Genomic DNA, 27,481 nt, shown 5'->3' with positions numbered 1-27,481 from the left:
TTATTACTAACCTTATGTTAAAAGTTCATATTTATGTTAAATATTCACATTATTTTTGTATTATGTTATAAATAAATATTTTTATTAAAAATATGTAATAGTTTAATAGAGTTGTATTGTTTAAAATTGATTTACATATATTATTATATAATAATATAAATAAAATAAATAAATATATATTATGTGGGTATGGGGCGGGGTGGGTACTAAGGTACCCGTACCCGCACCCATACCCGTTCATTTTTTAGGGTAATTACCCATATCCGTGCCCGTACCCAAAATGAGAGTTTTTACCCTACCCGTTGTGGGTAATTTTTGCGGGTACCCTCTGGGTATGGATCAAATTGTCATCCCTAACTATTTATAATTTTTATGTATAGTCTTACCTTAAATTGACTTGTCCACAAAAAGACTCTTTAGACCTGTTATGAGATTAATCCTTTAATAGGCAGCAAAACATCTGATTTAATTTCTTTTAATCAGGGTTAGACTACCGTGTTAACCATATTTTATTTTTTCGTTTTAGATTTGTTTTTGCAAACTAAAGTATTTTTTACATGTAATTGTTGAGATTAATCACTCAAAATAATTGAGATTTATTTAAATACTCCCTCCGGTCCTTATTATAAGGAACAATTTGGAAAAAACACACATACCAAGAAACCTTATCTTTCTTAATAAAAATTCTAAAATTTTACAATCTATTCCAAAACTAACCTTGTTGTATTAATTTATCCTTAGGGAATATATCACTCTAATTAATGCATAACTTTGGAATGAATACAATTTAATATGGGTAAAAATGGAATTGTAAGAATAAATTTAATGATTGTTTCTTATAAAAAGGACCAAATTTTTTTTCCAAATTGTTCCTTATAAAAATGACCGGAGGGAGTAGTTAATTTCTCCCTACAAATATTTTTTATACATATTTGTAAGGAAAACACCCTTTGGATTAAATATTTGGTCCTAGATTTTATTGTATTGAAAACTTGTTTTGTATATTCGGCCATGAAGTATATGAAGTCAACAAATAAGAAAAAGAGATACTCCCGATCATGACATATTTTATCTTTCTTAAAATATAAGTTAAAATTGATCAATAAAATTGAATGCATTTAATTTAAATTTTAAACAAAATACATTAAATTTCTTTTAACACATTTTATATTTATATTTTAACACGGAAGAAGTACCTCATTACTCATTACTTATTACTTATTAGTGCCATTTCTAAAGCAACAATAGTTCAATAATAAATCGAGTATTCTAAGTTTCTAACTACCGTCCAAGTTCATGTAAAACAAAATTCTAATATTTAATATCTTGCGATGGAAAGTGCCAAGAGGAAGCACACTGTACTGTACGTGATATTTGCACATTATTACAAATGCGTCATTGCGTAGATATTTTATTTAAAAAGATGCATCACATTATTTCTTTCTTCCTTTTTGGTACCCAATAGCAACGTTCCATTTTATTGTCGACATATATAAAATCATTAACCTACATTAAATTAAGGGTCATTAACACGCAAAAGAGACTTACCTTCTATTCACGTTAACCCGTTGACAAAGACACGTCACATTTTTTATACTGAATTACATGCGGCTGGAGTAGGTGTAGTTAGTAGTAGTATTTCAATATTCTCAGATGAAGATCAAATAATTTAGATTTGTCCGATCAAGATCAAATGATTCAGATCTTAACGATGATTTTTGTTTTTATTTAATATAAAGTTTTGAATTTAAAATTTAATGGGCTGAATATGAATTCAAGATCTCACTCAAAATTGATATAACTAATTGCACATCAAAAAGTCGTGTGAATCGGATCTTAGGTCAACGGCGGTAAACAATTAGTCATAAACAGTTGTATATAAGCCGGTGCATGTCTTTAAATTATTAGTTTCTTCTCTCTCTTTCTCTCTCTATACTTTGTTACTTCTCATCTACTTGATGTATTATTATTGTCTTTAGACCTATAAATTTGAAAGAAATAAAGTAACTGCGTCTCACCCTCTTTGTTATTCATTTAATTCTTATATATCATTAGTTGCATTGTGTATGAAGTATTGAATTATGGGAAGAACAAGAATTTATGAATCAATAATGTTTTAGATATAGCAACAAAGTTTCAATTTAATCCGTAACAACTAACAAATAACAACTAACTTATTCTACTCGTCACTCATAGGGTCCAACACTAAACAAATCGAAGTAGAGTAATAAACGGTCGAAATTAGTTTCAAATTAAGTTATTATGATTTTTATTAGTTTAAGTAATTTTCGGCTCAAAATCAACCGAAACCTTGGCCTAAAATCTAGACCGTACAATCTCAATTGAACCACGATTAATCGACCGCATAACTGTATGCAATTTGTGACAGCATTTAAATCTTGATTCACATTTTCACACGTATGATTCTTAAAATAAGTTACACTTGTAAAATCCACAACATCCAATAAAATTACAACACATATGATTCTGTTTTTTTTTCCTTTGTTTTAGGTATCCAAATCCCAATACAAAGAAGATTAGTTGTCACACCTAGATTTTCTCCCTCAAAGATTTTCCTCTCTCTTTCTTTCTTTCTCTCTTCTTTCTCCAACGTTTCAATTATTCTTAATTAATTTCAACAAATGGGAAACGCTCTCAGATTCCTCTATGCTAATTGTTGCAAACCAACAACATCTGATGATCCATACGGTGTTTCTTCATCCACTGTTGGTGTTTCAGCTCTTGCCCATGATCTCTTTCACTTTGAAAACACCTCTCAGGTATACCTTAAAAAACATCCTCAATTTTGTTTCTCACCTAAAAATTGCCAAAAATTCACTCTTTTTACCAACCCCACAATTTTGTTTTTTATGTTTTTAGGTTCCTGAAGGACTGAACAAACATGTTGTGTCTTCTAAGAAGGCTCAAGCTAATTGGTATTTTTTTTATATATCTTAACTCATTTACATTGTTTATATGGTACTTATGTTATTGATTAGTGTAAAAAGATTCAAAATTTATAGATCCTTTTATGTTTGTTGTACTTTTTTTTATTTTTTATTTTTAGGTATAGAAAGTTAATAGATGCTTGGAAAGATGCAAAACCTCCACCTAGGACATCTGAAGAAGCAGCTAGACTTGTCATTCTGACTTTGAAAGGCCATAAAAAGGCAGATGTTGAGGTTTTCATGTACTTCCAAACTTTAATTCTAGTTAATTAATTTGTATTAATTTGTTTATGAGTGTCGTCGGTGTGTGATGATATGGATTTGTATTTGCTGCTGTCAACAATTCACACATTCACGTAGTCAGTATGTCGGTGACCAATGGACCGAAATTGGATGGTCCAAATTTTAAGTTTGTATTTCATTTAAAAAGAATCGAAATGTGTAATTACAACTGGCGGAATTGTTGACCGAATGCATGGAATTGCTGACTGCAGCAAATTCATGGTGATATAACAAACATATCTTATTTCATATGAATTTTATGCTTCTTGATTTATAGGGATTGTTGAATTTCTATGGTCTTCCATTACCACACACCCTAGTTGAAGTAACTGTTCAACCACCTACATCTTTGCCTCATGGAGTCAAATATGAAATGCACACCTTGCCGGTAAGTATAAATTTACTATCATCGTGCAAAGTAAATCGCCAATTTAGTCTCTAAAACTACAGAAGTCAAACAATTTTGTTTATAAGATTCACAAAATTCAAGCTTTTTGATAGCATTAGTCATTCAAGGAAAACTCTAGAGACAAAATGGAGTTGACACAATTCGTGATTTTCGCAATTGTACTAGGTTGATGCAAAAGCAGTGGCAGATGGTGATACTGTAACAGTGTATGTTAGCACTGCAGACCCTAGAGAATCATCAGTTGTCCCTAGCAATGTTCATGCAGCAGCCGGGCATAGAGCACAAGCGCGCTCTAGAAGGAACTATGAAGAGGCAGATGCATTTCACAAACAGATTATAGATGCGGGATACCGGTTGGTTTGTAGTTTCTCCTAATTCTCAAATGTCTGTTTCTAAGTTCAATTTCTACATTAATTTACATTTAATTTTTTTTCTTGTTTAGGATGATTCCATTTGAAAACGAGGAAATCCTAGCTAAAAAGTATCGGATTCGACTAAGGTAATTATTAAACAAACACGCGTATTGACCAATTCATGCATACATTTTATGTCTTTAGTATTGATGAACTCTAGAAATGGAACAGAGGAATCGATGCGCCAGAAAGCGCGATGCCGTACGGAAAAGAAGCTAAAATTGAACTAACCAAGATTGTTCAAGGAAAGCCTTTGAGAGTCCTTGTTTATGGAGAAGATCGGTATCAACGTTGTGTAGGTGATATCTATTGTAATAACATTTTTGTACAGGTATTCATTTCATTCATTTTAAGTTCATTTAACTCTTCACATCTTATTACTGTCGAAGTTTTCTCATGTTGATTTCTTTTTATGATAAGGAAATGATGCTAAAGAAGGGTTTAGCATGGCACTACGCAGCCTACGACAAACGACCAGAACTAGAAACGGTAAGTGCTAATGATGTGTAGCAAATGCGTTAGATTTTATAATGTGTGAAGTGTATGTTTGATTTTGCAGCGAGAAACAATGTACTTGATACCAAACTTGTTTTCAAAGTATAAACATTCAAACATATTTTACTACGTTCGACAAATGCTAACACAAAACACATTCAATGGATTGGATCATATCTCTGCGACGAATTTTCAAACATGCACAAACTCATGTTCAAGTTTTCTTTAAATTTCCTTAGCTATAAATCCTAACTTTCTTATGTTCTTACACTAGTGGGAGAAGGAAGCCAAAGCGAAGCGAGTTGGATTATGGGCTTCGAAAAACCCTGAGAAGCCATGGGACTGGAGAAAAAACAAACGTGACGCTAATTAACATCATCTCAAATCACACCAGCAGAAATGATCTTGAAGTAACTGTAAAATTGATGTACACAAACTGAAATAATGTTGTAGTAATTGCTTGATTGAAAGATAATGCAAATTCTTTGTACATCTCATTCCTGAATATGTTTAATTATTTGCAAGATCAGTACTTGAAATTGATTTTTTAGAGGGGAAGAATGTAAAGAATTCATAGGTGTGTGAATGTGTTGGTTTCTATGCTGAGTGTCTTATGTATAAGTCAATTATTAGTTTTATTCATTTGCAAAACACATTAAAGGATCATATTATAATAGCTGTTCTCAAAGTGCTAGAAGCAAGGTTAACACATACTCCCTTCGCTCACTGATTATAAGAAAAAACCACTTTTTAGGTTCATTAAAAAATTGATGTATCTGACTTATATTATAGACCAGATACATCAGCTTTCTAATGAACCTAAAAAGTGATTTTTTGCTTATAATAGTGACCGGAGAGAGTATAAAACATTTCAAATACAGGTTAAAAGAAGACAAAACACATGCAGTGTGTTTGTTGTTGATGCTGTTGTATATTTGGTGCATCTAAAAGAAAGTGGCATAAGTTTAAAATCACTTGAATTTTATCAATAAAATTTGTTATTATTAAAACATGTTAAAAGGATTAAGATTATCTACAATGGTGTTTCACCTGTTTAGTTCCAAACTATAGTTGTACTGCATGCTATGTTGTGACACAAATTATGTAATTACAAAATGATTTACTAACTTGTCATACACAAGGAAAATCAACAAATTCATGCATTATCATTCTTACAAACTAATCAGCTTGTTTCTTGGATAGAACCAGGAAAGCTGTACAAGCATTTCATCCAATATAGACAAGTTGGAAACAAAACCTGGCGTTATATCCAGTCGAAATTGTACTTTTACAAGAAGGAACGCACGGTTAAGAATGTACTGTACAATGCTCTTCACAATCATTTTAAGAAAGAAAGCCTCAATCAAGAAAGAAAGTACTTTGGTCTGACACATGCATTTACTAAATCAATTACATGATGGAGCTGATAATCGTCAGCTAAAACATGCCTTCTCAAATACACAGGTTGATATAAACGTGTATGAGCAGGCTGACAGGATTTTCGTGGTTTTATCTTCAGGGACTAAGGAGATTCTCTTTGTATCAATGGTGGAGTTGGTGGATTCATTGTTACATCTCTATCTTTTTCAGATACCCCTTCTTTTACACTAGGCAGTGGACCATCTGAACTATTTGTAAAGAAACTGCTAGAACTTAGAGGACTCGACGGCTTGAATTTAGAAGGAGAAGAATTGACCCCAAGAGGGGAACTTGTGCCAGATTTATTTGATGCAACCCCTTCGCGATGCAAAGGTGAAATCGGTGGTTGGTCAACAGTGTTCATTTCTTTGCTGAAGAATTTATCATCTACAATATGATAGGCATCCCCCGTCCGTACTTCTTGAGCAAGAGAGCACCAACAACAACATAGCCAAAGTGCGCAATCAGAAACTGTAGGCTTGCCGCAACAGAAGTCATAAGTAGGCAAATTGTACCTCTTTCTCATTTGGATTCTCCAAAATCCACCATAGAGCATACCGAAAAAACATAGAACGATTCCAGCACCTACTAAAGCTTGCCTAACGGTGTCATCCTCGATATTAACAGCAGCTAAGATGAAAATCCAAAATGGAGCCATACAGAACAGCATAAAAGTGGCAATGTGAACATACATGTTTCCAAAGCCAAGTCTCTCCATATTCCAACCGAAGACACAAAAAGTACAGAAAAGTGATAGATATGCATGAGAGATATCATCCCAAATGTCAAGTATTCCTCCACTCCACTGTGGTCTACTTACGACAGTCCTTCGTTGATCTTTTGATGCAAATGAATATTTCCTCTCAAATGACATCACTTTCATTTGCTCTCGCTTTTGAGCAGCAGAAATTTGAACCTGTGATTCTTCGTCCGATCCAGAATCATAATCTTTACCTAGTGGACTAAGAATGGTATATAGACCAGCAATTGCAGGTGCACCGATTGCAAAAGATATACATATTCCAACTCCGATGGCTGGGCGCTGAGATCTTTTATACCCTATGTTTAGACCGCAAAGTGCATATTGAGCGAAACAGTTCACATGACCGAGAATTACCACTACCATCATGTGTGTCCATTCATGAGGCTTATAAGTTCCATTTTTGCAATACTCCTTTCTAAGTTTGATGATATCTGTTGGACTCCATCTACACAGAAGTACAAGGTGGTAGAATCTCTTCGGATGCTGATACAAACACATCAGCGTAAACAGCGCGTTGAGTATTTGATTGTTTACTTCAAACCATGCATTCCTTGTCTCTTTCTTCGGAATCGCAGCATTCAACATGCCAGTCATGACAAGGAAAAGGATTGCACCGGAAATGGCAACAACTAAGATCCACGCAAAAAGGGCCATGTTCATTGGGTTCCTAATCCATTCTATCGCCATCTTCTTAATCGAATCCCAGTCGAGTTTCTTAGTAAACATGCCACTAAACCGTTCTCTTAAACTACGTGAACTTGGAGAAGGCACAGATTGTGAAGCCTGATCCATCTGAGTAGCAAGCCGCCTGAACTTAGCAGACGCAGAACCAAATTTCAAGAAATTGATCCTATTAGGAACAGAACTCAACGTACCCGGGAACTTTCTACCAGGATTTTCACCAGTCACCAACGTTCTTCGAGAACTTGAAATATCTATGGAAGTAAACTCTGTCACTTTACTTCCATTATTGTTACATTCCTCAATTACATCTTTACCATTATTATCAACCGAAACCATTTTGTAATCAACTTCGAACGTTCTCAATCAAAATCAGCACAAATACTGCAAGAACAAAAACATAACATCTTATGCTAAGTACTCAAATCCAAAACAAATTTCATCTCAATCTATAAAGACAAAAAGGGTATCCAAGAAAAAATAAAACAAAAATAAATGAAGACTTAATAGTTAGTTAATACATGTGATATTTATAAACTTTACTAATTAAATTCAAAATTCAATATTAATCACATATTACAAATCATAACTCAAAAATTAAAACCAAATATCCAATTCTAATAATAACAAGTTAACAGCATATTCATTTTATGAAACTACTAAATTGACAAAAAGAAGGTACACCCAAATTTGCACAAAAAAAAGAAGAAATTTTTCTGACAAAACCCTAGTAATCAATTATAAAGAAAATGAAAGCAAAAAAAATACCCAGATGAAAAAATCAAAAATTGAAAGCATATGAAGAAAAGGGGTTGTACCTATGAACTGAGAAAACAAGAAAGCGTTGAATCCAAGTAAGAGTTTATATTCTGAGGAAAACAAAGAACCAAGAAATGGAATCTGAAGTGTCTCAAATTATGTACAAATGTAAAACAAAAGAATCGAATGAAATGAAACACAAATGGTTTCTTGTGTACTTGTATTCGCAGGAATTAGCACATGGTCAAAAAGATTGTTGTTTCATGTGACTTCTCAGAAAGAAGAGAAGAAGCAGAAAAGGGAAATGGGGAATAACAGATAAAAGAAATTGGAAAATATCTTTTCTTTTTTTATCAGCATAGACAAAGACAATTTTGTTAAAGAAAAAATATTGAAAATTCAAACTCATCTAGAATTTCTTTGTCACCATGGAACAAAAATATTGGTCTTAGTTAACGTTTTGTGCCACACGTTTTACTAAAAGTGGGTTAAGTTGAGTAAGAAAAATAAAAATATAATTTAATGTATAAAGTTTCGGCCATCGAGTCGTCACGACGACTCGTGAGCATAACTCAATAAACACATTGAATGTAATATACATTATCAGAGTTTAAATCAAATACTTTCACGTATTCGTTTTACAAAGTAAAATTATAATCACTGAACTATTTAAAAAAAAAAAATGGACTGTTGAAGAATTTGTTAAGCATACAAGAAGAGTTATTTATTTTCAATTGAATTATTTATTTTTTTTGTCAGATAGCTAATAGCTAGAAATTCCAGTAAGTGGAGTATTGGGATTCGAACCCCTCATCCGATATATAAAATGCAATATAAGCATATATTTAAAAAATAATATATTATTAAGGAATTGAGCTAAAATCTGATCGTCTTCTTTAAACTAAAAAGTTGATAAGTAATTATCTTAATTTAAATATAGTTACATCAATTTTTCCCATAAATATAAATTATTTTATTTCAGACGAGTAAACGTATACATGTTGAACACAAAATTATTAAAGTATTTATTTTTTAACAAAAAACTAACTCAACAGTTACATGTATAAATTAATTATGGATTTATTGAATTTGTTTGTATGCTCAGTTTCAGAGCTGTTTAATTGGGGCATTGTTCCTCCTTTTGTATCAAGAAAATATAAGAGCTGTCCAAATTGTTTTTGTTTAATTTCCGCCGTAGATATTTTGTTGTATATATCTATCTAGAATCTTTACTTTGCTTAAAGCTAGCTATGCATGAAGTTGCACTCGAAGAGCTGTGCATTATTGACTATATATATATTTGGTTTGTATAGTTGAGCTATTTTCAATTAAATATTCTTTGACATCACACTCATGAATTATTAAGACTATTTTATTTGCCTCTATGTCATTATTACCTGCTTCAACGTCACAATAAAAAGAAGAAATACCTAGTTTTTAAACAAGAAATATCAAGTTGTAGTTTTCAGAATCTTTGTTTTAACATTGTTGTTTCAACATGTCTGCAAGTTTAAAACAAAGTTTTTTTTTTTTTTTCACTTTTTAAGGTGAATATATAAGTGAAGTATCTAAATTCGAACTCAAATCTTGCATGTATATATAAAATGAAGAGATATTATTTTAACGCTTAAAAATCCAACATCATATATAACAATATAAAATACAATCTAAAAAAGTGTTGAAATAGGATTTCGAGAGAGAGAAAATGCATAAGAAAAAACTTCCCCAAACATATTTTATTGTGAAGTCTTTTAAAAATATTAACACAAAAATTATAAAGATAAAGTCGTGGTCTTTAAGTTTCGTGATCGTAATAGTTAGACTTTAAGTTTTTTAGGTATACAAATCTTATAAAAAATAAAGGCTAAATGTATTTTGCGATTTTTAGTTTCGTTTTTGTAATAGTTAGACCTGTAAGTTTTTTAGGTAATAAATAGGTCATTTAAACCTTTGCCTCCTCAAATACTCCTTGTATTTTGTTGAGAGCTTTTTAATAAAATTAAAGCTGTTCAAAAAAAAAAAAAATAGGTCATTTAAATTTCTAATTTGTTGCATTATTACCCTTGTAGTTATCTTACGTTTACAAAAACACTAACATGACCGTTAATTTTGATGTTAACCCATGATGAATTTGAAGCTCAATTTGATGTAAACCATGAGGCCAGACAATTGAGATCCAACTAAAAGAGATGATAACTTGAATAGGGATAACGGTGCAACAAGTTAGAAACTTAAAAGACCGATCTGGTAGCTAAAAAATTTAAAGAACTTATTTTGTTACCTAAAAAATTTAAAGACCTAACTGTTACAAATGCAAAATTTAAAGTACTCATGGATAAATTAAATCAAGTTTTTGAACAACTGCATAGACAATCATAATACAAGACAAATAATCAAACTGATAAAGTGAAACTAACATAAGACTAAGGCACAATTTATGTAAGATCATCCTCCTCAAGTTCTTTTGCTTTTATTTGTTCCTTCACCCTAAGAAAAAGTGTTGTTTTCCAAGAATCCTGCAAAACATTCATGCAAAAAGACGAATCATTGGAACAAATACAAAAGCACTTATGATAATTTTTCCTTGATTCATTTCACATATAAAATAGTAGCATTTGATGATTTTTCAATGTCGCTCCTTGGTCTATTGTCTATCGACGCCCTTTTTTATTTATTTTTTGTTCATCCTTTGACTCAGCAAGGGAACGGAAAGCAATTCAATGGCAACTTGAAGCAGAATGTCTTATTAAATATCGAATATAAACTACGAGTGAATGAACCTTAAGGCGAAATTTGAAGCAGATGCAAATTTATTAAATCGTTGTAAAATCGAGCAACTTAATTATGATGATGTTTACTAAAGTATAAGAATATACATCTAAAATCAATCATGTCTTGTCATAATATGGAGCTTACCAAAGGAGTCATGCTATCAAACTCCTTGACAACTTCAGTAAACTTTGCAACATCTTCTTCATCAATTGCAGCCGCGACATCCTGGCCAATTTGTTTTCGAAAAAAACAAGTTAGCAATTCATTTGGTGAATACCCAATCACAAATTCAAACATCGCCATAGTAGAGGATGCAACTATTGATTAAATATGTGCAAACTAATGTATAATTTACTAAGTCGTCAAAATTTAATAATGAAATTTCACAAACTATATATACCGCCAAAAGTCTATATTCGCGTGTTCCTGAAAATGTTGGATCCAAGTCCTGCATAAAACAAATACAAATAAAAATAATTTAGTAACCGGAGATATAACGATATTCTCAATATGTAGACGTAAAATTCTTGAAAGATATTAGACCTGATATCGCTCTAATGCATTGGTAATCGCAATAACATCTCCTTTACAAAGTTGGCAAATCCCAGCATTAAGAAGATGTCCTTTAACTCCGTACTTCAACAAATTATTGCTGAGAGATTGACGAGCTATGTCTTCGTAAATTTCGATCGCTTTCTGATATCTAGAAGAGAATAATACGGTATGCAATCAGCATAGAATGAATGAAAACCTTGTGCAACGAACGATTACTATTATTATTATTGACGCGTTCACAATAATGAAATAGATAAAATAAGTAGAAAATCATACTGTTGTAGCTGAGCAGAAAATTGAGCAACTTTTTGCTTGCATTGGTTTGCAGATGTTGTCACTTCTTCGCTTTCGTACAAATCAGCTGATTTTTCATAATAAACAAGGGCCTTCTCAATATTTTGTTCAGACTCGCATAATTCTGCAATTTCCTGTGTAGAGAAGAACGAAAGACAATTCTTAGAATTGAGAGTTGGGCCTAAGGCAACCTTACAAAATCAGATTATAAGGTAATTCCTGTTTATGCTGATTCCTGTAAGGGTGCACCTATAAAGGATCGTCACACTAAAAGCAAAAAAAAACTATGAAGTAATAGTGACATATACCTTCAAATATCTAGCAGCCATAGAAATTCTTCCAATGTCACAGAAATTATTTACAGCATTATCTAAGCAAGATATAGCCTCTGCATTAAAATACAGTAAGGGAAGATTAGTGTCGAAAATACTATTTCTTAATTGCAAACTATTTTCATGACTTATCTCGTGAAGCTTATTGAATTAAGCTGAAACAGTTTATAGACATGTCATAAGTTATTTCAACGAGTTATTTCAACGAGTTGTCCCAACTCCAAAGTCCTAAACACTTACGCAACTCTTTAAGTTCAAATAAGTTTTCAACAAGTTATTCTAAACACATCCGAGGAAGCAAATTATCTGATTTCATGAAAATAGAAAGCTTGTAAAACAAGATAGAAAACTATTTCAATATAATCTGATCATGGCCAAAAACATACGATTTGGCAGATTATATCTGATATTATGAACGAGATACATCAATTATTTAATGAATATGAAAAAAGAATCTTTACTTATATATGAGACCCGAGGAAGAAGTATTGCTTAACAGATTGAAAATAGAATGACACCATTAGAACCAAGAAAACAATCCTAATGTATATAACTACATAATCATATACATACCATTCATATTGATTTTTTTGTAGCAATGTGCAGCATCAACATAAGCTGAGGCAGCTTCATGTTTGCTTTCCAACTTGAATCACAAAATAAAACAAGGATCATTTTCAAGACAAATTAGAAACAAAGTAATTAATTCCAAAGAAAGCTAAATTGTGTCACCTTCAAATGACAATTTGCTAACTTAACATAGGTTGATCCTGCTTTATCCCCTGAAATGGCACCACCACCATATAGATCAATATAACTATTTTAGCTTGATTGGACCTGTTTGGATTGCTTATTTTTGAGCTTATGCGAAACAACTTATGCAAATAAGTAAGTTTTTATGTATTATTATAGTTTATGAAAAAACAACTTATAAAGACACAATTTTTGTTAGTAAAAACTTATGAATTGACATAAAAAAATATTTATTCCCATAAACTATTTTCATAAACTCAAAAATCAGTCATATCCAAATGGGCCACTACAACTAAAACATTATTAACATCTAGAAAACTCGTTTACAAAACAATACACCATATATATGATACAATTCTGAAGCGCCGATGTCTGTGTCACACATACTTCAAACACAACACCGACAATAATTTGAAAAATGATATAGATACATCAGTGTCTAACATCGTCGTGTGTCTGACTTTGAACATTTCTTTAATATGAAGTGTCAGTGCTATATAGATCATTATAAACAACGAAAAAAATTATTCTCATTTTTATCAATGAGCATGCATCTATATAGATTAATATAATAATTTAAAACAACAAAATCATGAAAAGAAACACTATTAAAAAAAATTCATGAATTGTACAACACAAACATTGTGTGTAACAATGACAACCGCATCCAACAAAATGCAATGGTTGCATATTGCAACACAATTAACAATCAAATAACCTTAAAAACATGTTAGCAATCATCAAAATTAAAAAATAACTATAAATATTACATGATTTGGCGAGTTTATAATGATTTGCAGATTTATCAAATAGATCAGCAGCATCTTCAAATTTGGAACCAAACATGCCCCAACTACTTAGCTTTTTCTCTGCCTTGTTCTCACAATCTTCTGCTTTTGCTAATTGATCTCCCATGTTTTCAACAAAATGGAATTGATCAATTCAATTTTCCTATCTTTTCATGCTATATTGATTTGTGTTTACAGAGATGGAAATGGTTACGTAAATAGAAAGTATTCACCACCAAACTGGAAAAACAAAAAAAGAAGAAAAAACATAAGTAGCTAGTTTTTTATTTACGCAATGTAATTTTATTTACGGGCTCAAATTATTGGTCTGTTTTGGGTTATATAATTATGGGCTATGAAGCTCAAAAGGTGAATGTTTTTTCTTTAGGCCTTCCATGTATCTTTTATATCCCAAATTTTCCAATTTTGTCCTTGTTAAAAACTTCGGTTCGCAGAAACCGAAGTCAGAAATCGAAGTTTTTTCTAGTTCAAATTCAGGGAAACTTCGGTTAACAGAAACCAATTTTTTTTTTCAAGGCAAAAAAAATTCAGTTCGTAGCAACCGAAGTTTTTATTGAAGGGCAAAAAAGTAAAATCCAGAGGGGGAAAAGAACCATGGGGGCCTAAAGAGAAAACATCAAATAGGTGACATAGAGTTGTCAAAACGGGCCGTCCGGCCCATTTCGGGCCGGTCCGAGCGAGCTACGGACTACATTGGGCCAAGCTAAAAAGCCCGGATGAAAAATGGGACCAAAAATGTATGGTCCGAATCTGGCCCTATTCCGGCTTCGAGCTTTCGGGCTAGCCCGCATTTTATTTTATTTTTCTAATTAAAAAGCTGGAAAATGGCAAAAAATTTGGGAAAAAAACATACAATTATATTATAACGGGCTAGGCTAAAAAGCCCAAAAACAATCCAGGCTAGAATTTTTAAGGCCCAGACCCGAAAAAATCGAGTTTGACGGGCTAGCCCATTTGGGTTAGCCAATTTTGACAGCCCAAGATACCGATATGATACGGATTTTTTTTAAAAAAATTCTCAAAATGAGCAAACAAGTGACAATTACATATCTTAAGTACTATCCAAAAATGACAACATTAGTACTATCTCAAAAAAATATCATCAGTACTATCCAAAAAAGATATAATTGGTTATTCTTAAATAATATCATAGTATTTGGAAACATTTAACCCTTGTTTTTAATAAGTTGATGTCAGCATTCCATTTGTAAAATTAACGGTAGAAATCAATTTTGATAACTGAAAAAAATTTAGAATTTTTTTAGCATTAAAAAATATGAAGACTATTCTTAACTATGTATAAAAATATGTAGGAACTAAAAACATATTTAACTTATTTTTTTAAAAAAATTTAGTATTACTGATGTGTCAAGTATGTATAATTTTGTGTTCCAATAAAATTAAATATTGTTAATATAAATCTGGTCCAAAAGTACTGGAGTTTATTATTTTTAGTGGATTTTAATAAAATATTATATATTTATAATTCTTAGATATTTTAGGGAGAGATATTTTTAGATAGTCATGTGAGTAAAAATATTACATTTAGTCATACTCATAAAAAATTATATCATTTAATAATTTATAAAATGTATATTATTTAATTATTTTTTCAAATACTTCTCTTTTTGTGAAAGTGACCAAATAATAAGCATAAATTCTAGTGACCAGAATTATTCTTCTAAGGAGTTGCTTGGAAACTAATATCATATATATAGACAAAATTTATTGAAAATTTAAATTTATTTTAAATTCGAAAACAAAACGGAGAGAAAGCATAAACAACAATGATATTTGATATAATACATATGATAACACATATGTATATTTATTTATACATGATTTCCACTTATGAAAATATCTATTATAGAGTGGCAAGATGCACAACAACAGAGATTGAAGTCTATCTATGCTAGCTTCTCTTGATAAACACACAACATGATTTATTCATGACATTTATTTATAATGTAGTAGTAATTAAGAAAGTGCATCATGAGTGTTGCCTTCAACTTGCACATCAACAGCATCACCAGCATATATCAGCAACACGTTGAGCAATAAAATCCTAGGTTGATCCTACCACAACAACCTTTTTGGCCGCAACCATTACCACGAGGAGGTTTGGGGGGTTTTATAGGTGGGAACTTTATAGCAGGAAAAAGTGCATTATTTAATCCATCAGTCTGTTCAACAACATCTGCAAATGAATTATTTATGAACAATTATTTTATTTATAAAACAAAAAAAGAAAAAAGAAATATTAAGTCATATCAGTATAATATTTAAGTAATGTGTGCGTATATATGTCACGTACCCTTTTTGGTATCGGTGGAAGTTTCAGTTAAGTCTCTAGCTGAAACTTCTGAAGAGATAAGAAGAATCATGGCCAAGAGACCTAGGATGAGCATTGCATTTTTGGAATTCATTGTTCAATATCAATATCAATATTAAACTTAGAATATGATAGTAAAGGTGTGAGAAAATTAGTATGGATGTATGCTCTATATATATGGAGGGAAGGAGAGAGATGTGCTTGGTGTTTATTAATGCAATCTTATCTATAAATTGCTACGGTGAATCACTATCAATGCTTAAAATTATCAGAAATCTAATGACTGTTGGTAATACTTTTTAAAAGTAAAAATCATGATTCTTCTCATTTTTACGACTAAGAAAATGATATTATTAGCTTCAATTTAGTACGAGTTGCATCTTTATTATACTCTCTCCAGTCCTTTTTATAAGGAATACTTAGGGCAAAAAATTTGGTTCTTTTTATAAGAAACTTTGACCAATTTTCAAATGTTTTAAATGTTCAATTTCACTTGTGCCCTTATTTATTATGAGAGAGAATTTAAAAATAAGTAAGTTAGTTGAATAAAGAGTAATTAAATAAGGGTATACATGGAATAAATTAAAATTTATAAGAGTATTAAATGAAAATAACTATGTTAAATGTGCTTCATTGGTCTGTGTGATTTTTTCAAAGTGTTCCTTATAATAAGGACCGAATGGAGTATGTTGTTTTAATCAAACTGTTGTCAATTAAGTCATTATTTCAATCATAAAAATGAAAATAATCATTAAATTATACTTTTCAACATCAGCGTATATTTTCGATAATATTTTAAATATTTTTTAAATACTAGTCCACCATAGACCAGTTAAAAAAATGGTCCATATTACTCCATCCATCCCAAATTATTAGGGAAAAAAGCTCAATTTTTTATCCCAAATTATAAGAGAAAAAAACCAAAATTTATCTTTTCCAAGAATTATTTCTTCTTATTTAATAAAATTAAATGCAGACTGCATTTAATTTTTTTTCTCTCTCTCCACTTTTATCAATAACCAATAACCAATTAAAATTATTTGTACATCTTCCTATGAAACATATTTCAAGAAAAATACAAAAACACATACTCCAAATTACGTAGTATTATGATTTGGTTTTTCTTAATAAGTGTGATTTTTATTTTTTTCCTTGTAATTTGGGACGGACGGGGTACAATTTTCCTAAATACTTAGTGAACAGTTGTTTGATTAATAATATTGATTCATGCATTTTGAATTAGTAAAGATCGGAGGCTATGAAATCAAGCAGATCTAGCAGTTATTGTCTAGTTGAATGTGAGAGTTCTGTTACCATTCTTCTAGTTGACACTAGCTCGTAGCTATTTGAAATTTCATTTCATGTAGATATACTAACTTTTATAATATTATTTTTAGTCCTATAATTTTTGTAATAATATTTTTATGGCCCCTTAATTTTCATATTATAAAAATTTATGAAAGTTTGGAAGCTAAAATTATTATTATAAAAGTTAAAAGGTTAAAATCGTAAGTTTGTGAAAGTTAAAAAATTTAAATTTAAAAAAGTATAATTTAGTTTTCACAAAAAGTATAATTTAATCTTCTAAAAAATTTAAAACTGTGTAAAAATTAAAAAATTTAAATTTAACTTTTTTTTGCGATTAATTCTCTTTTAAAATAAAAATAATTTCATTTGATCAAGAGGTTTTTTTTTATAAAAAAAAAAAAAATTAGAAAAGTATAGCATTATGCTACAAACCCTAAAATGAGATAGTTTTATTTATTCAAGACGTACCCTAAAGGATGTTAATTTTACTCACAAGAATTATATTATCAGGAAAGAATAATGGAAATTTTATTCTCAGATATTTAAAAAGAAAAATCATGTTTGGTTAATATATATTAACTACATTTCCTAGGAATTACATTATTGATAATGATGGATAAAAGAGAAGTTATTAGATGTAACAAAAAAAAAAGTTATTAGAAATTATTTAAAATGTATTTCCATTGTCATGGGAACTTTTATTTGCCACCAATTTTCTCTACAATAAAAAAAAGTTATTGAAAGTTATTTTATTCCAATGAACCTCCATACCTATAAATAATATTATGTCAATCTTATACCAAACATAAATATATTTATTCCTACCCATATATTCCCAGAAATATTATTTCTAAACTTGAAACAAACACCCCCTTATTTATAAAATAAATTTAGAGTTAAAGAATAGTAGTTGTTTATTGACCACTGATTCATTTTGAGCAGTTATTGCCTACTTGCTACTCACTGAATGTGACAATTCTGTTAGCATTCTTCTAGTTGACACTAGCTGTTAGCATTCATTTTGTACACCATAGACTTTGCCATCTTACACTCCATATTATTCTCATCTTCTTCTATTGAACCAAAAAAAAAAAAAAAAAAATATATATATATATATATATATATATATATATAGGGTGCTGCTAACTTAGACCCAGTTGGGTCTAAATTAGCAAAGTGCACCTTTTCAGTTGAACCAAAATACCCATTCTTTTTAATTAATTAACCAAATTACCATCAATGGACGCGGATCCAGTGTCGCGCGCGTACCGCAGGACCATGGTTACAGGCCGTTGATTTCCATCAGACAGCCAAGATCTGATCTCATCAAGACTGTCTGATCAATCAGACAGCCCAGATCATCCGAATCCATCAGATTCCAGCGCGTGCACCACACTGGATTACACCCTGGAGAGAGAAGAATCTACTTTTTAAAAGCAGGACACGTGTCGCTGTCTGATTGACTGGGCGTGATTTTTTTCCATTTAATACTTTGAACTCAATTATTTCGTTGTAAATTAATTTTTTTTTTTTTTTTTATACCAAAATTCATAATTTTTTTTCTCTACAAATAGAGACTTGGTTCGTTTGATTTGGACACAGAAAAAAAAACCCAATTTTTCACTACCTTAATCTCATTTTTCACTACCTTACATCAACTCACTGAAACCATTCTACCAGGAAAATGGTTTCAGATTACAACTCTCTGAAACCATTGTACCAGATAAATGGTTTCAGAAGCAAACACAATTAATAAATTACTCACTGAAACCATTCTACCAGTAAAATGGTTTCAGAATACAACTATGTGCAACCATTCTACAAGCTAAATGGTTTCAGAAGCAAATAACTAATAATCAACTTACTGAAACCATTCTACCAACAAAATGGTTTCAGATTACAACTCTCTGAAACCATTGTACCAGATAAATGGTTTCAGAAGCAAACACAATTAATAAATTACTCATTGAAACCATTCTACCAGTAAAATGGTTTCAGAATACAACTATGTGCAACCATTCTACCAGTAAAATGGTTTCAGAAGCAAACATTAGTTTTTAATTACCGTTTTATCTCATTTAATTAACTAAAAATAGTTTCAGGTCTCCAAAAATTTCATAAAATATACCAAAAGTTCCAGAATATTATCTACTATTTTCCTGGTATAATGGTTTCAGTGAGTTGGTTGAGTGGTGCGTGTTAAATTACAACACACAAGTAACGTATTTAGTAGACAAAAAATGAGATTAAGGTAGTGAAAAATTGCATTTTTTTTTCGGTGTCCAAATCAAACGAACCAAGTCTCTATTTGTAGACAAAAAAAAATTATGAATTTTGGTATAAAAATAAAAAAATAAAAAATTAATTTACAATGAAATAATTGAGTTCAAAGTATTAAATGAACAAAAATCACGTCCAGCCAACCATTGTGTGACACGTGTCCTACTTTTAAAAAGCAAAATTTTCTCTCTCCAGGGTGTAATCCAGTGTGGCGCACGCGCTGGAATCTGATGGATCAGGATGATCTGGGCTGTCGGATTGATCAGACAGTCTTGATGAGATCAGATCTTGGCTGTCTGATGGGAATCAACGGTCTGTAACCATGGTCCTTCGGTACGCGCGCGACACTGGATCCGCGTCTATTAATGGGTATTTTGGTTAATTAATTAAAAAGAATGGGTATTTTGGTCCAATTGAAAAGGTGCACCTTGCTAACTTAGACCTAACTAGGGTCTAAGTTAGAAAACCCCATATATATATATATATCAAAATAATCTATAATAAAAGGGTCTGGATCAAATGATATCAACTAGTTTGACACCAAATATTATATCTCTCAATAATGTTTTAACCGATGTAAATTTTATAAAATTCACAGTTAGATTAAAAGTTTATATCATATAGATCATTTGTGTAAAGTTTCAGATAAATCCAAATATTACACCTCTCAATAATGTATTTATGTATTCTTCTTACATACTAAGGATCCGTTTGAATTATCATATTTTTGAGTTTATGCAAACAACTTATGCAATATAAATTAAGTTTTATGTTATTTTATAAGTTCACACTAGTGAAAATTGTATTTTTATAAGCTACTTTATTATAAACTACCTTAACAAACTTATAATAATACATAAAAATTACATAAGTTGTTTGCATAAACTCAAAAATAAATTAATTCAAACTACATATTAGATATTCAATTTGCTTATAATATAATTAATGTTCAAGGGCGTCCATTACCAAGGCCCTAATTTAAATTTCATATTTTTACTTGTGGTTTTTTTTTACACCATTTTTTCTAATAGTTTATTCCCTCCGATCCTATATATAGAAAACATTTAATTTTTTAGATTCATTGTAGAATTAATGTATATAGACATTAATATAATCTAAATACATACTATATTTTACAATGAATCTAAAATACAATATTTTTTATATATAGGATCGGAGGGAGTATATCCGTTGAATTTCATATTCATTCGGTAGCTCAGTGTCGGCAAAGGAGTTTTACTAGCCATTAGCCAACTAACCATGTTTTTTGACTTTGCACTTTGAGGTCACACGTCAATCTAACTTTGTAGTAAGAGCTCAGCGAGTAGTACGTGTAAGGTTGAGGAGAGATGAGAATGCAATGATGACGAGTTCTATGATGACGTCTTTAAAACGACAGATTTCAAAACTGTCCTTTTTCGAAGGAATATTAAAAAAATACTATTAAATTTTCTTGAAATAAAAAACTAAGAATAAACTTGTTTTTTTACGGAAAAAAAAAATAAATTAAAGAGTAGTGTTATACACTTTTTTTTTTTGACAAAATAGTAGTGTTATACACTTATATACTTATATTATATTGGCTTAACTATATATTTGGTCCCTTACGTTTATTTTAGCTTTTAATTTGGTCCCTTACGTTTAAAAAGTATCAATTTGGTCCCTTACGTTTATTTTAGGTTTCAAGTTAGTCCTTTCCGTCAATTTTGTCACATGTGGCAGTCAATTTGCATATGTGGACTGACACGTGGCACTTGGACACGTTGACACGTGTACTGTTCAAACGGTGTTAGTGACAAAACTAACGGAAAGGACTAACTTGAAACCTAAAATAAACGTAAGGGACCAAATTGATACTTTTTAAACGTAGGGACCAAATTGAAACCTAAAATAAACGTAAAGGACCAAATGTGTAGTTAAGCCTATTATATTTGTACAATAACTTTGTGATCATTCTTGGAATAATTTTTTTTTATACTAAAATAAAAGATATTCGTTCAAATCAGTAAAGTGTATCAGATTAAGGGCCCGTTCGGATTACCTTATTATAAATTTGTCAAAGCAGTTTATGATAAAATAACTTATAAAAATACAATTTTCACTAGTGTAAACTTATAAAATAGCAAAGCCAATAGGTTTGGTCTTGTGGTGAGGGGTTTGGATAGTATGTTATAGGTCTTGGATTCGATTCTCAGCTCATCGTAAACCCAAAAAAAAAAACTTACAAAATAGTATAAAATTTAATTTATATTGCATAAATTATTTGCATAAACTCAAAAATATGCTAATCCAAACGAGCCATAAGTACAAATTCAATACTGTTAAAAACGAAAAGTATGAATAGCTCATAACATCCAAGTTAATAACATAGAATGACATACTCTCATACATACAAATAATGTGATAAAATCGTAGTAATTGGAATACATATGCCTCTGGATCTGTATCATTGACGAACGTAATCACTGTGAAGATCAATAATTAACCACAGTTGATCTTCCGATTCAATCAGAGTAACACCGCAGTAGGATGGGAAAGCAAACAAACATTCCACGAAGACAAAATATCAAATAACGTCGCACTGAAACGAAGAAATCGCAAAAAAAAAACACAAAAGAAATATCTAATCTATGTGAAAATTACTTATTTATATTAAAATAAATGAAAAGATATGTACATGGGTGATTTCGGGACAAAAAAAAAAACCAAAACCACATCATTTTCGATGGAAGAAGATGAAAAAATTTAGAGAGAAAGCTTATCTCTCTAAAAAATTAGAGTCTGCCGCAAGTTAACATTACTCAAACTTAAATACTATACTTTAGTAAAAAAAAACATTAACTATAAGAGAGAGATTTGTTTAAAAAATATAATATGAGTATTTGGTTTTCACCACCAGTTTAATCTGGTTCGGGGATTAGTTCTAGCATCAAGTAGTTTCAGTACCTCTCAATCGCAGTTGTGGGGGAAATATATAGTATGAGAGAGATTTATTTAAAAAGTTGTACAAATTAGTTGCACAAATAATATTTCTCAAACTATATATAACCAGAAAAAACTTAAATAGGAGTACTATCTATACTTTGGTAAAAAAAAACATTAACTATGTTTTTTTTTACAATACATTAACTATGTTTTTGGTTGCTCATAAAATCCCTTTTAACTATTTTTTTTAGCTAGTTTATTAAGTAAGATGTCAGGGTTAAAATTGGAAGAAAAAACGATAAGCTAAAACCTTATAAGCTACTTAAAATAGTGTTTGAAAAATAAGCTAATCCCTCTGTCCCAGAATAAATGACCTATTTTTTTATTTTGTCTACTATTCATATGATCTTTTGACTGTATTTTTCTACTAATATGTATATGCAAATATTAGCATATGAGATGTTATTTGATTTGTCTCGATGAGTAGTTTTAAAATATATAATTTTTATAATTTTTAATAATAGATAATTTAATATATTAATGATTAAAATTGTGTATTGACAAACGTGAATGTGGTCAATTAGATCATTTGTTTTGAGATGGAGGGAGCATAAGCTTCAGAAATATCAGACTATTTGCCATCAAGTGAGAATCATCGTTGCTCTGTTAGCAGTGACGTAGCCAGAAATTTTAGGTTGTTGGGGCGATTGAGTTAAACACAAAACAATTTTTTTTTCATAATATGGCACTTGAGCAAAAGTAAAGACACATTTACTCTTCTTCCGGGACAAAGTAAAAGTTATATAGTGATTATTATTTTGTTATATGGTAAAGGTTTCTTTTGATTTGAAGAATACTCCCTCCGATTTTATATACAAGCAACTTTTCATTTTTTAAGTCCATTCAATAGATATCATCTATTAAATCAACATATCTATATAATAGACTGGATATATTATCTATTGAATGAACCTAAAAAGTGAAAAAAATGCTTATTTATGAGACCGAAAGAAATATATATATAAATGATGAAAGAGTTGATGCGTATATTTTGAATTTCGAAAATGCTAACTAATGTCCCCATGACACTGGTTAAGGAAGTAAATATAATAAAGGCAAAATTACACTACAAGTCCTTTATCTTATTTTTTTGTAACACTTTCGTCCTTTATCTTTTTTTTTGTAACATTTTGGTCCTTTATCTTTTATTTGTAACACTTTAGTCCTTTATTTTTTTTATTTGTAACACTTTAGTCCCTTTTTTTGTAACAGTTTGGTCCTTTATCTTTTTTTATTTGTAACACTTTGATCCTTTATTTTTTATAAATAAATAAGATAAGGACCAAAGTGTTACAAAAAAAAAGATAAAGGACCAAATTGTTACAAAAAAAAGATAAAGGACCAAAATGTTACAAAAAAATAAGATAAAGGACTTGTAGTGTAATTTTGCCTATAATAAAATATCTTAAAATTTGTGTAGTCAAATTCTTAAAAGTATAAAAGGTATTATTTTCAATATAAATTTCACTTTTTAATTTTTTAACCGGTGCTCCATGTAACGCCCCAAAATTTAGAAATAATTAGTTTATTAAAACTTATTCGCTTTAAGTGTTTTTGACGTGTTAGTAAATTTTTGATGGATAGAATGTAAGATCCTGATATTTTATTAAAAATTTTATTGGTTAATAATTGATTTCATTTGACCAAACCATAATTCATTTGTTTCTTAATTTCTATCGTGAACCAAACGTGATGCCTTGACCATGGTGGATTCATATGGCTTGGTCATATGCTAATTTATTACCTTGATTTATACCAATTCATTTTTGCCACACGTTTTACTTTCATGGTTACAAGACAAGCCACCTTAATGATATTTAATCTATCTTCAAGTAACCCCTTGAATGCACTTGATGAAGAATGATTTCCTTGTCTCACATTAAAATAATTTCCATATAATTCCTCTTATAACCTCCTTGTATTCCTAGAAGTTAAAACGTGAGACTTCCCTTGTTTTCTTGAATTCATCTTTATGACAATGATCTCTTTTGTGAATGATATTCCATACACATCATCAAGCTTTGTTATAAGTTTCATTCTTCTCGAGTTCAATTTGTCATGTGCACGACACGCGAGATTTCATTTTCAACTGTTGGATTGTCGAAACGAACTCTGGAGCGAGAGATATCGTGTGTGCTCTATAGCTGCGAATTTTAGAGTAAAATCGCTTGGAAGTAAAGCGCTTGAGGTAAGGGCTCTTTCCCCATATATTCATACTACGTAAGGATTGTGTTGTGAAGTGGTAATGAGGTCTTTATCTTTTAAAAGAAAATAATTAAAAATAAACTAATAGAAAGAAACTAGTCTTGTTTGAAGTGTGTTTGGTGTTGTTTGAGAAGTGAGTTGATGATGATTTGGTGACATATAAAAGTAATAAATAATTAAAAAAAAAGGGAGAAAATAAATAAAGAAGAAATTCTTATGAAAATAATGTTCTTGGTTTGGTCCATGTACATACACCGTCATTATGCTATAAATTAACCAGTATATTTATATGGTTATGGTTGCTAGTATCACTTGGTTTATGAATACTTTTTAGACTCCGCGTGTGCTGATGTTGTTGCTTTATTTCATGACTTGTTTCATGTAAAGAGATATATATAACAAAAGTTAGTAATAAGTTAGTCAGTTGTGTGTTTGCTTATTTGTGTAATGATTTGTTGTTGTAATTGAAAATAAAAATTACATTAAGATATATGTCGTTGTTTATAAGATGTTGTTGACTATTGATGTTGTTTCTTGATTAAGCCATTGTCTATCGATGTTGTTTCGCGATTAAGCCGTTGATTATTGGTGTTGTTATAAGGACGATGAAGTTGTTAAATAATATTGCCTATTGACGTTGCTTATTATAACATGACATGAATTCATTCATGTGTGCCAATGACGTTGTCTATTGTAGTTGTATAAATGACGTTGCTTAATGATGTTGCTTATTGGTGTTGTTCAACGAAGTTGAAAATAATGGTCGTGTACTTGTAGGTATTCATTAGTATCAGTTTTTTTTTGTGTCTTTTGATCAAAGAGGTATAAATTTATTATTATTTGATTCTGAGTTTAATTAGTGAAGTGTATGAGTATGATTGGTATTTTGGTGTTGAGATTAATCGGTGAAGAATATAACTGGTGTTGAATATTATATTAAATTGGTGGTCTCTGACTACTTTTTTTTTTCTTGAAAAATAAAGATTATAATTTTTAGAAATCTTTTGATTGATGAAGTGTTTTATTATTGTTTTGTGACATTTTTCTTATGGTGAGTATGATTCAATTTGGATAAGGAAATTGACCCTTACATTTAACATTTTAGGTACCGAAGAAGATGCTTGTTTGATGATTTGACTTGAAGCGTGTACGGGGCAAAATGGGTTTTTATAAATTGAGAACTTTATGTAATGGATAGTCCGTTGGGACACTCATTTTTTTTTAATAATTGTGTAAATAAAGTTTTTCTAAATAATTTCTTTATTTTAGAATTCGGTCTGTTACAATTGGTATCAGAGCAATAATCCTCGGACAAATATTTTTGGGTTGGGAGCGATTTTGTTTGACGTATGCCTTAAGTGATGTTTGATCTTTTGTGTTTTGCATTATTATGATAGATGGTTCTTAGTGTGATTTTGCGGTAGACTTTGATTGATGTTTCTTAGTGTGAATCTTATGATTTCTTTTGTTAAATAGAGATGACTTTGTTAGAAGCTATGCTTTCGTTTTTGAATTTTCTATTGAATTGTATTTTGTTACTTAAGAGAAAATTTTATGATGAACTATAGTTTAAAAACTTTATTTTTTTAGTGAATTACTTGTTGAATAAATTTTGTGCTCGTTTTGAAGTTATTAATTTTATGATGATAAAAATATATATATGTGGGGTAATATAGTTGTAGAAAAATATTTTTGCCGTACTTTGAATTATAAAGATTTTTGTAGAAAAGTTTGAGTAAACAAAATTGTGATTTTAGGGAGTATTTTTATCTACCGATGCTTTGAATATTAAACTCATGTCTTCCACAATTGTATTTGGTGACTATGTTTTAGTAGGGAATGAACAACTTTTATAGCTTATTTCGGGGTATGAAATTTTGTTTGATTTTCGTGTTAAATCGATTTTACGAATAAACATGACGAGAAACATGATTGATGAGTTTGATAAAAGAATAGTAATTAGCAAGCATGTTATAGTATGAGGGGTAGATTTTGTGATTCTTAGAGATGATTAAATGAGAGGAGAGTAATCATTTTCTCTATCTCAAACTCTCTACATCTCAATTGGGAGTTTTTATGGGGTTTAGGGGAATGTGTTATTTTATAAATCTTTATGTTGATTGAATGATTCTATGTGTTTTATTCATGAGTTAGAAATGAAATGCTATGATAAAAAAAAAAAATTGGTGCGTTATGAATTGTTGCTGCTATTTGAGTAAATTGAAAGTATAAAATTTTATTTATAAATTCATAAATTTGTTGTCAATTTAAATGTGTTTAAATTAAGTAAAATTAAGTAACAGTGCAGTGGAGTGTATCTGCGTCTTTACTTTAATTGTTGTGCAAATTGTATTCTCCTATAATGTTTTTGTTAGTGAAGTTGCTTTGTTCTCTTCCCCTGTTGTTGGAATTGCGTTCTCGTTGTTGTAATGACGTGAGGTTGGGATGGTGATGTGGCGATGATTCATGGGGAGGGGGGAGGTCCCTTGTTGTAGCAGGGTACTAGTTTCATTTAGGAGCATGGGTATGGGTTAGCCTTTTGGTGTGTGGGGTTGATAGTGTCACCTTGACTTTAAATATTTAGGTAGGAGAATTATAGCTTTGTGAGATATCTTTTAGTGTATTCTTTTATCTAGCTCAAGCTTTTGCATAAGAGATCTCTTGGTCCATTCATAGAGAGAGTAATA

At 30.4% G+C, this 27,481-nt stretch overlaps 3 protein-coding genes and 1 long non-coding RNA gene across 4 annotated transcripts; 1 reads left to right on the top strand and 3 right to left on the bottom strand.

Moving 5' to 3' along the window:
* The first annotated feature begins 2,510 nt into the window (after positions 1-2,510).
* On the top strand, positions 2,511-5,200 carry LOC123924305 (staphylococcal-like nuclease CAN2). Its single transcript, XM_045977149.1, has 9 exons — positions 2,511-2,780; positions 2,881-2,936; positions 3,068-3,182; positions 3,508-3,618; positions 3,805-3,992; positions 4,082-4,138; positions 4,224-4,383; positions 4,473-4,541; positions 4,822-5,200. Exons 1-9 carry the CDS (start codon positions 2,643-2,645, stop codon positions 4,918-4,920), a joined length of 993 nt encoding a protein of 330 aa, XP_045833105.1. The 5' UTR covers positions 2,511-2,642; the 3' UTR covers positions 4,921-5,200.
* Positions 5,201-5,681: 481 nt separating this feature from the next.
* On the bottom strand, positions 5,682-8,599 carry LOC123921818. Its single transcript, XM_045974499.1, has 2 exons — positions 8,229-8,599; positions 5,682-7,794 (listed from the first exon to the last, which is right to left on the bottom strand). Exon 2 carries the CDS (start codon positions 7,747-7,749, stop codon positions 6,070-6,072), a length of 1,680 nt encoding a protein of 559 aa, XP_045830455.1. The 5' UTR covers positions 7,750-7,794; positions 8,229-8,599; the 3' UTR covers positions 5,682-6,069.
* Positions 8,600-10,514: 1,915 nt separating this feature from the next.
* On the bottom strand, positions 10,515-14,109 carry LOC123923285 (alpha-soluble NSF attachment protein 2-like). The gene is made up of 9 exons (XM_045975973.1): positions 13,646-14,109; positions 12,855-12,904; positions 12,696-12,768; positions 12,099-12,178; positions 11,773-11,924; positions 11,485-11,644; positions 11,342-11,389; positions 11,086-11,166; positions 10,515-10,685 (listed from the first exon to the last, which is right to left on the bottom strand). The coding sequence occupies exons 1-9, from the start codon at positions 13,788-13,790 to the stop codon at positions 10,605-10,607; spliced, it is 870 nt and encodes a 289-aa protein (XP_045831929.1). The 5' UTR covers positions 13,791-14,109; the 3' UTR covers positions 10,515-10,604.
* Positions 14,110-15,455: 1,346 nt separating this feature from the next.
* Positions 15,456-16,251, bottom strand: LOC123923243. Its single transcript, XR_006814331.1, has 2 exons — positions 15,999-16,251; positions 15,456-15,881 (listed from the first exon to the last, which is right to left on the bottom strand). It is a non-coding gene; the product is annotated as an uncharacterized LOC123923243 (long non-coding RNA).
* Positions 16,252-27,481: the final 11,230 nt, after the last annotated feature.

This window comes from Trifolium pratense, linkage group LG4, assembly GCF_020283565.1.
Source record: "Trifolium pratense cultivar HEN17-A07 linkage group LG4, ARS_RC_1.1, whole genome shotgun sequence".
In the NCBI taxonomy this organism is placed as follows: Eukaryota; Viridiplantae; Streptophyta; class Magnoliopsida; order Fabales; family Fabaceae; genus Trifolium; species Trifolium pratense.
Note: the sequence above shows the minus strand (reverse complement) of the source record. Positions and strands in the feature narration are given on the sequence as shown.

Coding starts and splice junctions, on each gene's coding strand:
- LOC123924305 (XM_045977149.1), top strand. CDS start 2,643: ATGGGAAACGCTCTCAGATTCCTCTATGCTAATTGTTGCAAACCAACA. Junction 3,619..3,804: donor ATGAAATGCACACCTTGCCG/GTAAGTATAAAT, acceptor CAATTGTACTAG/GTTGATGCAAAAGCAGTGGC. Junction 4,139..4,223: donor AAGTATCGGATTCGACTAAG/GTAATTATTAAA, acceptor GAAATGGAACAG/AGGAATCGATGCGCCAGAAA.
- LOC123921818 (XM_045974499.1), bottom strand. CDS start 7,749: ATGGTTTCGGTTGATAATAATGGTAAAGATGTAATTGAGGAATGTAAC.
- LOC123923285 (XM_045975973.1), bottom strand. CDS start 13,790: ATGGGAGATCAATTAGCAAAAGCAGAAGATTGTGAGAACAAGGCAGAG. Junction 11,645..11,772: donor TTTTCTGCTCAGCTACAACA/GTATGATTTTCT, acceptor ATTCTCTTCTAG/ATATCAGAAAGCGATCGAAA. Junction 11,167..11,341: donor GCGAATATAGACTTTTGGCG/GTATATATAGTT, acceptor CAAATTGGCCAG/GATGTCGCGGCTGCAATTGA.